Source organism: Atractosteus spatula, chromosome 14 (assembly GCF_055471065.1).
Source record: "Atractosteus spatula isolate fAtrSpa1 chromosome 14, fAtrSpa1.hap1, whole genome shotgun sequence".
Taxonomy (NCBI): Eukaryota; Metazoa; Chordata; class Actinopteri; order Semionotiformes; family Lepisosteidae; genus Atractosteus; species Atractosteus spatula.
The window spans coordinates 13,669,896-13,685,115 of record NC_142719.1 but is presented as its reverse complement, the minus strand read 5'-3'; the positions used below and the strand labels follow the sequence as shown (position 1 = coordinate 13,685,115).

The following is a 15,220-nucleotide window of genomic DNA, read 5'->3' as shown; positions in this document are numbered from 1 at the left end:
TACAGTACACCACGGTAAAGCCCAGAGAAATCGGGGTAAAAGCACAGTCCAGGACAGTAAAGCCCTTTGCGATCAGGGCAAATGGACAGTACAGCACAGTAAAGACCAGTGAGATCAGGGTAAAAGCGCAGTCCACTGCAGTAAAGCCCAGTGAGATCAGGGTAAAAGCACAGTGCAGTGCCGTAAAGCCCAGTGAGATCAGGGTAAAAGCAAAGCATAGAGCAGTAAAGTCCAGTGAGATCAGGGTAAAAGCACAGCAAGATCAGGGTAAAAACACAGTGTTGTAACACTGGGGACTGATGGGCCTCTGCGGCAGCACACTGGCCCCTCCATGTGTGCCCTGTGAGCAGTCCTTGAGCCCAGGACGGATCCACTCCCGTCAGCCCACGCAGCTGCAGGCGGCGGCAGACAGCTTCTCCACCCGGTGCCAGCGGTGCGCGGAGTCCAGGAAGGCCAGGTCCTCGTGGCGCGTGGGCCGGCAGCAGGGGGCGCTGTGCATGTGGGTGCCAGGCGGTGGCGGGGGCAGGGCGCCGCGCTGCAGCAGGGCAGACAGCGTCAGGTCGTGGTTGGAGCGCTCCCGCGGGCAGCCCCCCCCGCAGTACCTGAACAGCACTGTCTCCTCCGAGTCGTAGCCCAGGCCCAGCTCCCTAACCCGCAGCAGGAGGGAGCGCAGACCGCACAGAGAGTCGTCCCCCCTGCGGGACCGGGACCGAACCAGCCTGGGGGCCCCCTCCCTCTCTGCACGAGCTCCCAGGGGCCCCAGCCTCTGGCCCTCCTCTTGCAGAGTCCTCTCCTGGGTCACAGCCTCACCCTGCAGCTCTGCAGAGACAAGCAGAGCAGGACTGAGACACAGTGAGACAGGTATAGAGAGTGAGACACGCAGAGCAGGGCCGAGACAGACAGGTATAGAGAGTGAGACAGGCAGAGCAGGACTGAGACACAGTGAGACGGGTATAGAGAGTGAGAGACAGTGAGACAGGCAGAGCAGGGCTGAGACAGACGGGTATAGAGAGAGACAGGCAGAACAGGGCCGAGACAGACAGGTATAGAGAGTGAGACAGGCAGAGCAGGACTGAGACAGACAAGTATAGAGAGTGAGACAGGCAGAGCAGAACTGAGACACAGTGAGACAGGTATGGAGAGTGAGACAGGCAGAGTAGGGCCGAGACAGACAGGTATAGAGAGTGAGACAGGCATAGCAGGACTGAGACAGACAAGTATAGAGAGTGAGACAGGCAGAGCAGGGCTGAGACACAGACAGGTATAGAGAGTGAGAGACAGTGAGACAGGCAGAGCAGGGCTGAGACAGACGGGTATAGAGAGTGAGACAGGCAGAGCAGGGCTGAGACACAGTTAGACAGGTATAGAAAGTGAGAGACAGTGAGACAGGCAGAACAGGGCCGAGACAGACAGGTATAGAGAGTGAGACAGGCAGAGCAGGACTGAGACAGACAAATATAGAGAGTGAGACAGGCAGAGCAGGGTTGAGACACAGTGAGACGGGTATAAAGAGTGAGACAGGCAGAGTAGGGTCGAGACATATGGGTATAGAGAGTGAGACTGAGGAGTGCAGCTGTGGAGCTCAGAGGAGAGTATGAGTAGATCTCAGAACTGTGTGTGAGTGGATCTCAGCAGTGTATGAGTGGATCTCAGAGGTCTGTATGAGTAGATCTCAGCTGTAAGGCTCGGAGGTGATGACCTGTTGAGCGCAGAGGAGTGTATGAGTGGATCTCAGAGCTGTGGAGTTCAGAGGAGTGTATGAGTGGATCTCAAAGCTGTGGAGCTCAGAGGAGTGTTTGAGTGGATCTCAGAGGTCTGTATGAGTAGATCTCAGCTGTAGAGCGCAGAGGAGTGTATGAGTGGATCTCAGAGCTGTGGCGTTCAGAGGAGTTTAGCTGTGGAGCTCAGAGGAATGTATGAGTGGATCTCTGAGCTGTGGAGCTCAGAGCTGTGGATCTCAGAGGAGTGTTTGAGTGGATCTCAGAGCTGTGGAGCTCAGAGGAGTGTATGAGTGGATCTCAAAGCTGTGGATCTCAGAGGAGTGTTTGAGTGGATCTCAGAGCTGTGGATCTCAGAGGAGTGTTTGAGTGGATCTCTGAGCTGTGGAGCTCAGAGGAGTGTATGAGTGGATCTCAGAGCTGTGGATCTCAGAGCTGTAGATCAGTGGATCTCAGAGCTGTGGATCTCAGAGGAGTGTTTGAGTGGATCTCAGAGCTGTGGATCTCAGAGCTGTAGATCTCAGAGGAGTGTATGAGTGGATCTCAGAGCTGTAGATCTCAGAGGAGTGTTTGAGTGGATCTCAGAGCTGTAGAGCTCAGAGGAGTATATGAGTGGATCTCAGAGCTGTGGATCTCAGAGGAGTGTATGAGTGGATCTCAGAGCTATAGAGCTCAGAGGAGTGTATGAGTGGAGCTCAGAGCTGTGGAGCTCGTGTCCGGGTGTCTCTTACCCCTCGGTGAGTGGAGCTGCCCCTGTCCTCCGCCCTCTCCAGGCCACAGGCAGTACAGCAGCACAGCCAGCTCCAGTGCGGCCCACATCCCCGCGGCTCCTGCGCGCTCTGTCTCTCCCGGAAACCTGGGAACGGAGAAGGTGAGAGCAAGCTGCTGAGAGACAGCAGGTCACCCCTCGCATTTTTATCCCCTGCGGGGTTGGAGGGCGGAGATTAACCCTTTCCTTGCCTCCTTCCGAAAAGCTCCAGCCCTCCGCTCGGCGCGTCCGGGGTTACACAGGGGGCAGTTCGCCTCTTATGTGGAATTTTTTTCTATAAATAGTGGTTATCCCAGAATCGGGGAAAGAGTATTTTCCAGCACGGGCCGGAGGGGAAAATGTAATCCCTCTGTAAATTGTTTAAAGCTGTTCCCTTGTGGAGACTGGTCTTGATTAGTCCGGAGCGCCGCTCGGAGCATGCAGACAGGAGGAAGGAGAGAGAGGTCCTGCGTCTGCCTCGGACAGAGCCCGTCTCCTCTCGAAGGGTTAAGGCTCAAGGCTCCAGGGTCTGGGAAGAGGGGGGGGGGGATTCATTTAATTTTTTAAAATCTAAGTGGAATCCAGATGTTGCTTTAGTGGAAATTCCTAGACTGACAGAGACACACTCCACCAGCATGTCCATAAATTAAGGGGATTTGGGGAAATGTGTTTTCTTCTTACATAATCCTGAAGGAGGAACACGCAGGGGAGGGGGGGAGCTGGCGTTGCCCCCCGAAATGAGCTGTGAGGTCGCAGCGTCACCCCTCTTGTGCTGGCTGGGCAGCTGGGGTTCTGTGGAGTTCTAGTCAGTGTCCAGATTCAGAGTCCAGAGGAGCCTTGGACAGACGTAGAGAGGGTCTGGGATTAGACAAGCATTCGTCCCCAAAACATCAAATCTAATCCCAGAAATTCCACACCTGTCAGAAGCAGAACAGCTTCCAATCCTGCCGGGGGAGGAATCTCAATGGAGCTGCAGCCCAGTATGTGATGTCTTGTCACAGACACAGGAACAGACAGTGAGCCTGTTGGTAAAGAATAAGAATAATACAGTGTGTGATCTCCTGTCCCAGTCTGAGGAACAGACAGTGAGTCTGTCTCTCAGTAATACTAATACAGTGTGTGATCTCCTGTCCCAACCTGAGGAACAGACAGTGATCCTGTCTCTCAGTAATAATAATACAGTGTGTGATCTCCTGTCCCAGTCTGAGGAACAGACAGTGAGTCTGTCTCTCAGTAATACTAATACAGTGTGTGATCTCCTGTCCCAACCTGAGGAACAGACAGTGAGTCTGTCTCTCAGTAATACTAATACAGTGTGTGATCTCCTGTCCCAACCTGAGGAACAGACAGTGAGTCTGTCTCTCAGTAATACTAATACAGTGTGTGATCTCCTGTCCCAACCTGAGGAACAGACAGTGATCCTGTCTCTCAGTAATAATAATACAGTGTGTGATCTCCTGTCCCAGCCTGAAGAACAGACAGTGAGCTTGTCTCTCAGTAATAATAATACAGTGTGTGATCTCCTTTCCCAGTCTGAGGAACAGACAGTGAGCCTGTCTCTCAGTAATAATGATAATACACTGTGTGATCTCCTGTCCCAGCCTGAAGAACAGAGAGTGATCCTATCTCTCAGTAATAATAATAATACAGCGTGTGATCTCCTGTCCCAGCCTGAGGAACAGACAGTGAGCTTGTCTCTCAGTAATAATAATAATACAGTGTGTGATCTCCTGTCCCAGCCTGAGGAACAGAGAGTTAGCCTGTCTCTCAGTAATAATAATACAGTGTGTGATATCCTGTCACAGCCTAAGGAACAGACAGTGATCCTGTCTCTCAGTAATAAGAATAATACAGCGTGTGATCTCCTGTCCCATCCTGAAGAACAGACAGTTAGCCTGTTTCTCAGTAATAATAATACAGTGTGTGATCTCCTGTCACAGCCTAAGGAACAGACAGTGATCCTGTCTCTCAGTAATAATAATACAGTGTGTGATCTCCTGTCCCAGCCTGAGGAACAGGCAGTGAGCTTGTCTCTCAGTAATAATAATAATACAGCGTGTGATCTCCTGTCCCAGCCTGAGGAACAGTCAGTGAGCCTCTCTAATTACAATACTTCACTGTGAAAACTATTTGTAAATGTTTTCACTAATTATTGCTTTGGCAAAACTATTACTCGTCAGTCAGCTTTGAATTTGAGTGAAAGAGGCTGGTTGCAGAGAGGACAGGAAACAGGGTGCAGAGGTCATAGGTCAGGGGTGATGAGAGAAAGGACAGATTGTGGAGGTCAGGTGGTGACTTGAGAGAGGATGGAGTACAGAGGTCAGGGGATGACTGGAGAGAGGATGGGGTACAAAGGTCAGGGGGTGACTGGAGAGAGAGGGTGGGGTACAGAGGTCGTGAGGTGACTAGAGAGAGAGGATGGGGTACAGAGGTCGGGGGTGACTGGAGAGAGAGGATGGAGTACAGAGGTCGGGGGTGACTGGAGAGAGAGGATGGGGTACAGAGGTCGGGGGTGACTGGAGAGAGAGGGTGGGTACAGAGGTCGGGGGTGACTGGAGAGAGAGGATGGGGTACAGAGGTCGGGGGGTGACTGGAGAGAGAGGGTGCAGTACAGAGGTTGGGGGTGACTGGAGAGAGAGGGTGCGGTACAGAGGTCGGGGGGTGACTGGAGAGAGAGGGTGCAGTACAGAGGTTGGGGGGTGACTGGAGAGAGAGGGTGGGGTACAGAGGTCGGGGGGTGACTGGAGAGAGAGGGTGCGGTACAGAGGTTGGGGGGTGACTGGAGAGAGAGGGTGCAGTACAGAGGTCGGGGTGACTGGAGAGAGGATGGGGTACAGAGGTCAGGGGACAGAGACTGGAGACTGGAGAGGGAGGGTGAAAAAGGAAAGGGCAGTATGTCTTGTGGAGACTCTTCTCTCTCTGCGCTGTGTGGATCATGTTTCAGGAAGGCTTCGCAGAAGCTCATACATCCTGGAGCCTGGGGCAGGTTTTCCACTCTGGATGCAGACTGGGATTCACCGTGCACCTGCACCAGGTGAGCCAGTGGAAGGAATGCTGCTGTCGGAATATCCCATCTGTCAGGCTCTAATCCCAGGACAAAGGGAGGCGTGACAGGGCAGTAGCTTGGCCACATTCCTTCCACTGCCTCCGAAGAGATGAGAGGAGAGGGAAGGGAGAAAAGAGAGAGAGAAGGAGAGAAGAGGGTAAAGCAGACAGAGAAGGGCAGAGGGAGAAGTAAAGAGAAGGACAGAGAGAAGAGGGACTGCGATCTCCACCCGAGGAACAGACAGTGACCCTGTCTCAGTAATAATAATAATAATAATAATAATAATAATAATAATACAGTGTGTGATCTCCTGTCCCACCCTGATGAACAGACAGTGATCCTGTCTCTCAGTAATAATAATACAGTATGTGATCTCCTGTCCCAGCCTGAGGAACAGACAGTGAGCCTGTCTCTCAGTAATAATAATACAGTGTGTGATCTCCTGTCCCAGCCTGAGGAACAGGCAGTGAGCCTGTCTCTCAGTAATAATAATAATACAGTGTGTGATCTCCTGTCCCAGCCTGAGGAACAGACAGTGAGCCTGTCTCTCGGTAATAATAATAATAACACAGTGTGTGATCTCTTGTCACAGCCTAAGACTAACACCCACACACAATGCTGTACTGCTACATTAGCATGCCGACAGACTCTGATGTACTTCGACACTAACACACGGACACACTATTGTTCTGCTACACTAACACACTGACTCTTCAGTTTTGAATACGACAGATGGGAGAGAGGTGTGTTAGTATGTGCAGGCAGCGTCTCCTCTTCTCTCTGCACATTCCCCAGGGATTAACACACAGGACAGCTTCTGACAGCAGGGGAGAGGGGGGAGAGAGAGAAGAGAGAGGGGGAGAGGGTGGATAAAGTATGGGACTGCTACACCAGGAGGACAGCTGGTCCAATGGTTAAGATACAGGACTGTCACACCAGGAGGACAGCTGGTCCAGTGGTTAAGATACAGGACTGTCACACCAGGAGGACAGCTGGTCCAGTGGTTAAGATACAGGGCTGTCACACCAGGAGGACAGCTGGTCCAGTGGTTAAGATACAGGACTGTCACACCACGAGGACAGCTGGTCCAGTGGTTAAGATACAGGACTGTCACACCACGAGGACAGCTGGTCCAGTGGTTAAGATACAGGGCTGTCTCACCAGGAGGACAGCTGGTCCAGTGGTTAAGATACAGGGCTGTCACACCAGGAGGACAACTGGTCCAGTGGTTAAGATACAGGACTGTCACACCACGAGGACAGCTGGTCCAGTGGTTAAGATACAGGGCTGTCCCACCAGGAGGACAGCCGGTCCAGTGGTTAAGATACAGGGCTGTCACACCAGGAGGACAGCCGGTCCAGTGGTTAAAATACAGGTCTGTTACACCAAGAGGACAGCCGGTCCAGTGGTTAAGATACAGGGCTGTCACACCAGGAGGACAGCTGATCCAGTGGTTAAGATACAGGACTGTCACAGCAGGAGGACAGCTGGTCCAGTGGTTAAGATACAGGACTGTCACACCAGGAGGACAGCTGGTCCAGTGGTTAAGATACAGGGCTGTCCCACCAGGAGGACAGCTGGTCCAGTGGTTAAGATACAGGGCTGTCACACCAGGAGGACAGCTGGTCCAGTGGTTAAAATACAGGTCTGTTACACCAAGAGGACAGCCGGTCCAGTGGTTAAGATACAGGGCTTTCACACCAGGAGGACAGCAGGTCCAGTGGTTAAGATACAGGGCTGTCACACCAGGAGGACAGCTGATCCAGTGGTTAAGATACAGGGCTGTCACACCAGGAGGACAGCTGGTCCAGTGGGTAAGATACAGGACTGTCACACCAGGAGGACAGCTAGTCCAGTGGTTAAGATACAGGACTGTCACACCAGGAGGACAGCTGGTCCAGTGGTTAAGATACAGGGCTGTCACACCAGGAGGACAGCTGGTCCAGTGGGTAAGATACAGGACTGTCACACCAGGAGGACAGCTAGTCCAGTGGTTAAGATACAGGACTGTCACACCAGGAGGACAGCTGGTCCAGTGGTTAAGGTTCAAGGACCTCAACTGAACATGAAATTAGAGCCCTGGAGTTACATCAAGGCTGGCGCTGTGTGGGTGGCAGGGCTGTGCCCTCTGACTCATGGATAACCTGGGATGCAGCCGGGTTGTTATCTTCGTAGGAGAGTGACAGTTTTATTGACTGGCAGAACTCCAGCGCACACTTGGAATTCCTGCATTTAATTCCCGGCTGGGCTCCCTGGGACATTCCATAAATGGTACGTCTGGGTGGTCACACTCTGGGCAGGAATGCTCCAATTTGGATCAGCTGGCATTGGGAAGCAGTCTTTGGGATTTAGAGCCGGAAACCCAGACTCCCCACCCCACACTTACACTCCACACATTTACACTGTAAATCAGTTGAAATCCAGGCACCTTCCCACAGTGCTCTGTTCCTCTGAGACATTTCCTGTTTGTCTCAGTGCATAGTGCATAGAGTGTGCAGACTGCACACTCTGAATAGGACACACTGCAGTCTGCAGAGAGAGACTGCAGTGTCCTATAGAGAGTGTGCAGTCTAAACTGGAAGTGTGTCCTATAGAGTGTGCAGTCTGCACGTACAGTGTATCCTATAGAGTGTGCAGTCTGCTCGTGCAGTGTGTCCTATAGTGTGCAGTCTGCACGTACAGTGTGTCCTATAGAGTGTGCAGTCTGCTCATGCAGTGTGTCCTATAGTGTGCAGTCTGCACGTACAGTGTGCCCTATAGAGTGTGCAGTCTGCTCATGCAGTGTGTCCTATAGGGTGTGCAGTCTGCATGTACAGTGTGCCCTATAGTGTGCCGTCTGCTCGTGCAGTGTGTCCTATAGATTGTGCAGTCTGCACTTACAGTGTGTCCTATAGGGTGTGCAGTCTGCATGTACAGTGTGTCCTATAGAGCGTGCAGTCTGCATGTTCAGTGTGTCCTATAGTGTGCAGCCTGCTCGTGCAGTGTATCCTATATAGTGTGCAGCCTGCTCGTGCAGTGTATCCTATATAGTGTGCAGCCTGCTCGTGCAGTGTGTCCTATACAGTGTGTGCTGTTTGTACCTCTGTGTCTGTGTGTATGTGACAGTGACACACTCAAGACCCATCTGTGTCAGGGAAACTTAATTTTATTATAAATCTCAGATAGATGCAAACAGATGCAAACACTGTCCCCTGCTGGACAGTCTGTATCAGTGCACAGAGACGGCAACAGCCCACTGCTGCCCTTGTCCTCTCTAAAAACAGGATGAAACAAACAGCTCGGATAAACCCTGCTGCTCCAGGACCGGACCGGACTGGACCCTCTCACTCGGTGAGGTAGAAGTGCATCTTGTCGCCGATGCTCTTGCGCTCCGGGTTCAGCCTCTTCAGGATCTGGGCCAGCACATTGACCGTCTGCTCGCTGCTCAGGCCCGTGCGCTTCGTCTGGAACTTCTTCAGCAGGTCCTTGGTGGTCATGGGCTTCCGGATCAGGTACCGGCGCACTGCCTCCTCGGTCAGCTGCACATCGCTGAGGGAGAGGGGTTAGAGAGAGAGGGGTTACAGAGCCGGAGGGAGAGAGAGAGAGGGGGGTTACAGAGCCGGAGGGAGGGAGAGAAAGAGAGGGGTTAGAGAGAGAGCATGGCTAGAGAAAGTACCAGACAGACAGAGGGCAGAGGGGTGAGACTTGTGTTTACCTGGAGCTGGGGGTGCATTTTCCAGAGGGAGGCTGGGGAGTGGTCTTGCCTGAGGCACTCTGGGGGCTGGATTCCATCTTCAGCCTCTTCGCTGCGGGGGTGTCCGAGCGCTTCCCTGAGAGACAGGAGCAGGGAGAGAGACAGATGGGTTTTATCACTCCTGCCAGGAGCAGGGGGGGGAGACAAAGACATGCAGGGGAGAGACAAGCCACACCTTGCTCCAGCTTGCTGGCAGCTGCCTTCAGTGTGTTGGAAGTGCTGGCGCTGTCCAGCGAGGGCGTCCCAGGACGACTGCCGGCGCGGGAGCTACCCCCTGAACTCCGACCCCCTGCTCTCTTTGGGGGGGTTCGCTTCTTCTGCAGGGGCACAGAGAGAGAACGAGTGAAAGAGGGAGGGAGAGATAGAGACCTGGGTGAGAGACAGCTGGGACAAACAGACTGAAGTACAAGATCAGTGAGCATAGCCTGGCCAAAGGAACTGGACACAGGCAGATCTGGCTGTCCAGAGAGGACAGGCTCAGTGACCACAGCCTGGCCATAGTAACTGGACACAGGCAGACCTGGCTGTCCATAGAGGACAGGCTCAGTTACTAGATCCTGGCCATAACAGGGGGACAGAGGCTGACCTGTGTCCACAGCATGGCCATAGGAACTTAACATTCACTGTGACAGCAGCCATTCTAATAAAACCAGACAAATCTGAATCTGAGAGTGAGAGTGAGAGAGAGAGAGAGAGAGAGGGAGAGGGACTGAACTCACGGTCATGAAGAGTGCGGAGGGCATGTCTCCGTCAATGTCGCTGTCTTCTGAACTGTCAGACTCGTCACTGCTGTCTGTGAACACAGCCCACTGTCAGCACTGCCACAATCAACACTGCTACACTCAACACTGCCACAGCCCACTGCTGTACACTATCACACTCAACACTACCACAGCCCACTTGTCAGCACTGCCACACTCAACACTGCCACAGCCCACTGCTGTACACTATCACACTCAACACTACCACAGCCCACTGCTGTACACTATCACACTCAACACTACCACAGCCCACTTGTCAGCACTGCCACACTCAACACTGCCACAGCCCACTGCTGTACACTATCACACTCAACACTACCACAGCCCACTGCTGTACACTATCACACTCAACACTACCACAGCCCACTTGTCAGCACTGCCACACTCAACACTACCTCAGCCAGACATGCACACACGCCTGTGCTGCTGTCTCTTCACCTTTTCTCCTCCTCTTCTCCTGCTGCACAGGAGTCTTCTTTCCATCCTCCTCCTCTTCCTCCTTCTTCTCCTCCTCATTAGGTTTCTCCTCTTCGCTCTCTTCGCTGCTCTCCGACATCTCGTCTATCCCTGCATATGGCAAGAAAACTCTCCTTTAACATACAAGCGCGCTCGCAGAGTGGATCACCTCCCTTTTAACGCACACACACAGAAAAGATCACCTCCCCTTTAACACACACTTGCGCAGAGTGGATCACCTCCCTTTTAACGCACACACACAGAAAAGATCACCTCCCCTTTAACACACACTTGCGCAGAGTGGATCACCTCCCCTTTAACACACACTTGCGCAGAGTGGATCACCTCCCCTTTAACGCACACACAGAAAAGATCACCCCCCCTTTAACACACACTTGCGCAGAGTGGATCCCCTCTTTTTTAACACACACTTGCACAGAGTGGATCACCTCCTCTTTAACACACACTTGCGCAGAGTGGATCACCTCCCCTTTAACGCACACACAGGAAAGATCACCTCCCCTCTAACACACACTTGTGCAGAGTGGATCCCCTCTTTTTTAACACACACTTGCACAGAGTGGATCACCTCCTCTTTAACACACACTTGCGCAGAGTGGATCACCTCCCCTTTAACGCACACACAGGAAAGATCACCTCCCCTCTAACACACACTTGCACAGAGTGGATCACCTCCTCTTTAACACACACATGCTCGGGCAGAGTGGATCAGCAAGGACGGAAATGAAATAAGCAGCGTAGCGGTCCCTCTCCCTCTCACCTTTAGGGACGTCCTCTCCCTTGCTGGGCTTCACCTTCTCTGGCTCCTCCTCTTCTGAGCTGCGGCAGGGAGACACGGGTGCGAACAGAGTCATGCAGTATTTGCCGGGCCCACACCCCTGCTGGGACACAGGGGCACGCAGACCCCCCTCACCTGCTCTCGTCCGACATGTAGTCCACCTCCTGGCCCTCGAAGTCCCCGTCATCGCTGTCCTCCCCCGCCTCGCTGTCACTGCCTCTCTTTTTCTTCTTCTTCTTCTTGGCGCCTCCTTTCGCCGGCTGCTTCTTCGTCTTGGGCTTGCTCTCCCCGTCTGCACGGACAGGGACAGAGGAAGGAGGCACAGCAGAGGAGGGACAGAGGAAGGAGACACAGCAGAGGAGGGACAGAGGAAGGAGACACGGCAGAGGAGGGACAGAGGAAGGAGGCACAGCAGAGGAAGGAGGCACAGCAGAGGAGGGACAGAGTAAGGAGGCACAACAGAGGAGAGACAGAGGAAGGAGACATAGCAGGACAGGGACAGAGGAAGGAGACACAGCAGGACAGGGACAGAGGAAGGAGGCACAGCAGGACAGGGAGGGGAAGGAGACACAGCAGGACAGGGAGAGGGAGGAGGCACAGCAGGACAGGGAGAGAGAAAGGAGGCACAGCAGGACAGGGAGAGAGAAAGGAGGCACAGCAGGACAGGGAGAGAGAAAGGAGGCACAGCAGGACAGGGACATTAAGTTCCTCTCCTTCCCAGACTGCCCCCTCCATTTCACCCTCTCCTGTCCCCCAGGACCTCCCTCCCCCCAAGGCTGTTCCCCCTCCTTCTCACCCTCCCCTGGGCTGCTGTCGCTGTCCTCGCTGCTCATCTCCAGCTCGTCTTCCAGGTCATGGATGCGCAGGTCCCCTCCTTTCCCTGGTTTCTTTTTCTTCTTCCCTCCCTTCTCCCTGTCCTCCTCCTCCTCCCCCTCCTCGCCCTCCTGCTCCTTCAGGCGGCGCTGCAGCATGATGCTGAAGTGATTGACCACCTTGTTCCTCCTGACAGACAGACAGAGGGACAGTCAGACATGATGCTGCAGTGACTGAGCACCTTGTTCCTCCTGACAGACAGACAGAGGGACAGTCAGACATGATGCTGCAGTGACTGAGCACCCTGTTCCTCCTGACAGACAGACAGAGGGACAGTCAGACATGATGCTGCAGTGACTGAGCACCCTGTTCCTCCTGACAGACAGACAGAGGGACAGTCAGACATGATGCTGCAGTGACTGAGCACTTTGTCACGTGTGCGCACTCCAGCCCGCTCTCACGCACACACATGCAATCGTTCCCACACGTGCGCATTCACAACAGCGCCCTGCCGCCCGTACCGGCTCCACTCTTCCTCAGCCTCCTCCGCAGTGAGCGTCCTGTGCTTGGCCACGGGAGTGAAGTTGTACCAGCCCTGCACAGGAAAGGCCTCAAAGGCGCCGTCAGGGCACTGCGTGAAGATGTAGTAGGAGGCGTTTTCTGTCACCCCTCCCTTCTTCTGGCCCTTGAACCTGCAGGAACACACCATACGTCCTGACACTGCGCCTCAGAGCGTGACAGACACCTGCCCTTCACCCTCCAGGATCCAGGGCTGATCCGCTCTGTCCCCCAGGCTCCTCCCCCTTCCCCCAGTCTCCTCCCCTTTCTTCTCTCCCCCTTCCCCAATCTCCTCCCCCTCTCTCTCCACCTTCCCCCCAGTCTCCTCCCCTTTTTTCTCTCCACCTTCCCCAATCTCCTCCCCCTCTCTCTTCACCTTCCCCCCAGTCTCCTCCCCTTTCTTCTACCTCCCTTTCCCAGGCTCCTCCCCCTCTGTCCCCAGCCCCCCCTTTTGTTCCACCTCCCTTTCCCAGGCTCCTCCCCCTCTCTCTTCCCTTTCTGCTGTCCCCACCTTCCCCAATCTCCTCCCCCTCTCTCCCCAGTCTCCTCTCCTTTCTTCTACCTCCCTTTCCCAGGCTCCTCCCCCTCTCTCTCCCCTTTCTTCTGTCCCCACCTTCCCCAATCTCCTCCCCCTCTCTCCCCACCTCCCTGTCTCCTCCCCTTTCTTCTAATCCTCTGCCCAAGGCTCCACCCCAGGCTGTTCCCACACCTCCCCCAGGCTGTCCTCACCTGCGGCCTGCCTTTCCGTTCACCCTCAGGATCCAGGGCTGGTCCTCCAGCCTGAACTCACGGGTCACGATGCCAAACTTCTTCCTGCGCGCCTCCTCCCTCTGCTTCCTGCCGTACTCGCTGCCCGCCCCTGACTCCGGACCCTCCTCCTCAGTGTACATCTTCCTGTTACTGACGTCACGCTCCATGCGCGCCTGCGGAGAGACCACCACACCTTTGCCACCTTCTTCATGGTGCCGCCTCACACATGGTGCCTCCTCTTCCTCACTGAGCCTCACACACTCTGCCTCCTCTTCCTCACTGAGCCTCACACACTGCTGCCTCCTCTTCCTCACTGAGGGTTCCTTACTGAGCCTCACATACTGCTGCTTCCTCTTCCTCACTGAGCCTCACACACTGCTGCCTCCTCTTCCTCACTGAGCCTCACACACTGCTGCCTCCTCTTCCTCACTGAGCCTGACTGAGGGTTCCTCACTGAGCCTCACACACTGCTGCCTCCTCTTCCTCACTGAGCCTTACCTGAGTCCAGGTGGAGACATTGACCTTGTCTCCTGCATTGAAGGCCATGATGTTGTACTTCTTATTGGTGTTTCTGGGGCAAAAGAGACAGTCACAGGGTTAATCACAGCACGCTGAGTACTGTATGACCCAGAGCGGTCCAGTCCAATACTGGACAGCACCGGGAGTACTGTATGACCCAGAGCGGTCCAGGCCGATACGGGACGGCGCCGGGAGTACTGTATGACCCAGAGCGGTCCAGGCCGATATGGGACGGCGCCGGGAGTACTGTATGACCCAGAGCGGTCCAGGCCGATACGGGACGGCGCCGGGAGTACTGTATGACCCACAGCGGTCCAGGCCGATACGGGACGGCGCCGGGAGTACTGTATGACCCAGAGAAGCAGGACAATGCAGACACTCACTTGGGCACTCTGACGACATACTCCATGGCAGACGAAGAACTGCTCCCCTGAGAGAGAAGGTGAGATCACAGTGAGGGAGATTACAGCACAAATCTGTGTCCACTTTCTGGTAGGCCTACAGACTGAAGCCCTTTGACTGAACTGAGACCGAGGTACAGAGAGACAGAGGGACAGGGGAGAGAAACGAGAGGAGCAGACACGGACAGAACGGACACCACACCGCCTCTCTCTCGGTCCTCACCAGGGACGTCATGTCTGCGGGAAGCCGGGGTCACCACAGCGGCACAGACGAAGACACAGAGAGAAGGCTCTTCAGTTCCACGCGTGTCGCACTGCAGGGCTACGGAGCCGCGCTGTGCGGGGCTCAGAGTCAATGGTCAGAGTGCGAGCTAGGACACTGAACTTCAGACACCCTGAAAATAGAGGTTCACACCGTGCTCACGGCTCACACACGGTGTTGCGAGGATTTTATTACTACTTGTAGTAATACTAGTTGACTTATCTCAAGACTGTTTAGCCTCGGTATCACACAATGTTCATTTTTCACGCCAGTGGTTATTTTTATTGTACGTGTTCGTGCATTAAGGCATATATCAAACGAATACAACAGCATTTACGCTAACCGTCTTAATAGACCGTATACGGCTTCCTTATATCTTCGGGACTTTAACAGTCACAGAGGAGAATAATAGCTCTTTCTTTGTCTCACGATTTAATTTCAGCGTTCAACTGTGAAAACCACTAACCAATAACTAGAAGGCAGGTACTTATGATACAGCAAAGAGCGCACTCACCACAACACTGGTCCGCCGGTTTAATGTGTCCGTCTGGTCCCAGAGGACGAACGCCGAATAGTTCCACGAGCGAGTTCGCAAATCTCTTGGGTTTTTTTTCAAGTTAGAAATCAGTAGCTAAAACAAATAGATTATATGATTT

The 15,220-nt window shown here is 53.9% G+C and overlaps 2 protein-coding genes across 3 annotated transcripts; both read right to left on the bottom strand.

The window, feature by feature from the left end:
- Positions 1-379: 379 nt before the first annotated feature.
- On the bottom strand, positions 380-2,537 carry LOC148820691 (persephin). Its single transcript, XM_088931501.1, has 2 exons — positions 2,450-2,537; positions 380-819 (listed from the first exon to the last, which is right to left on the bottom strand). Exons 1-2 carry the CDS (start codon positions 2,535-2,537, stop codon positions 380-382), a joined length of 528 nt encoding a protein of 175 aa, XP_088787627.1.
- A 6,102-nt stretch (positions 2,538-8,639) lies between these two features.
- gtf2f1 (general transcription factor IIF, polypeptide 1) lies at positions 8,640-15,210 on the bottom strand. 2 transcript variants are annotated; one of them, XM_088931970.1, is made up of 14 exons: positions 15,079-15,210; positions 14,526-14,697; positions 14,285-14,331; positions 13,881-13,953; positions 13,362-13,555; positions 12,596-12,766; positions 12,058-12,263; positions 11,397-11,553; positions 11,244-11,302; positions 10,445-10,573; positions 9,965-10,038; positions 9,421-9,562; positions 9,207-9,321; positions 8,640-9,040 (listed from the first exon to the last, which is right to left on the bottom strand). In XM_088931970.1, exons 2-14 carry the CDS (start codon positions 14,535-14,537, stop codon positions 8,836-8,838), a joined length of 1,584 nt encoding a protein of 527 aa, XP_088788096.1. In that variant the 5' UTR covers positions 14,538-14,697; positions 15,079-15,210; the 3' UTR covers positions 8,640-8,835. The 2 variants fall into 2 exon arrangements, with proteins under 2 accessions (XP_088788096.1, XP_088788095.1); XM_088931969.1 differs by having other exon boundaries at positions 14,526-15,104.
- Between the last annotated feature and the right edge of the window lie 10 nt (positions 15,211-15,220).

Bases quoted from the DNA above. Each gene is read 5' to 3' on its own strand.
- LOC148820691 (XM_088931501.1), bottom strand. From the start codon at position 2,537: ATGTGGGCCGCACTGGAGCTGGCTGTGCTGCTGTACTGCCTGTGGCCT. The intron at 820-2,449 runs GTAAGAGACACC...TTGTCTCTGCAG, and splicing joins GCAGCTCCACTCACCGAGGG to AGCTGCAGGGTGAGGCTGTG.
- gtf2f1 (XM_088931970.1), bottom strand. The intron at 13,954-14,284 runs GTGAGTGTCTGC...CTTTTGCCCCAG, and splicing joins TATGTCGTCAGAGTGCCCAA to AAACACCAATAAGAAGTACA. The intron at 10,039-10,444 runs GTGAAGAGACAG...CTGTGTTCACAG, and splicing joins GGAGAAGAGGAGGAGAAAAG to ACAGCAGTGACGAGTCTGAC.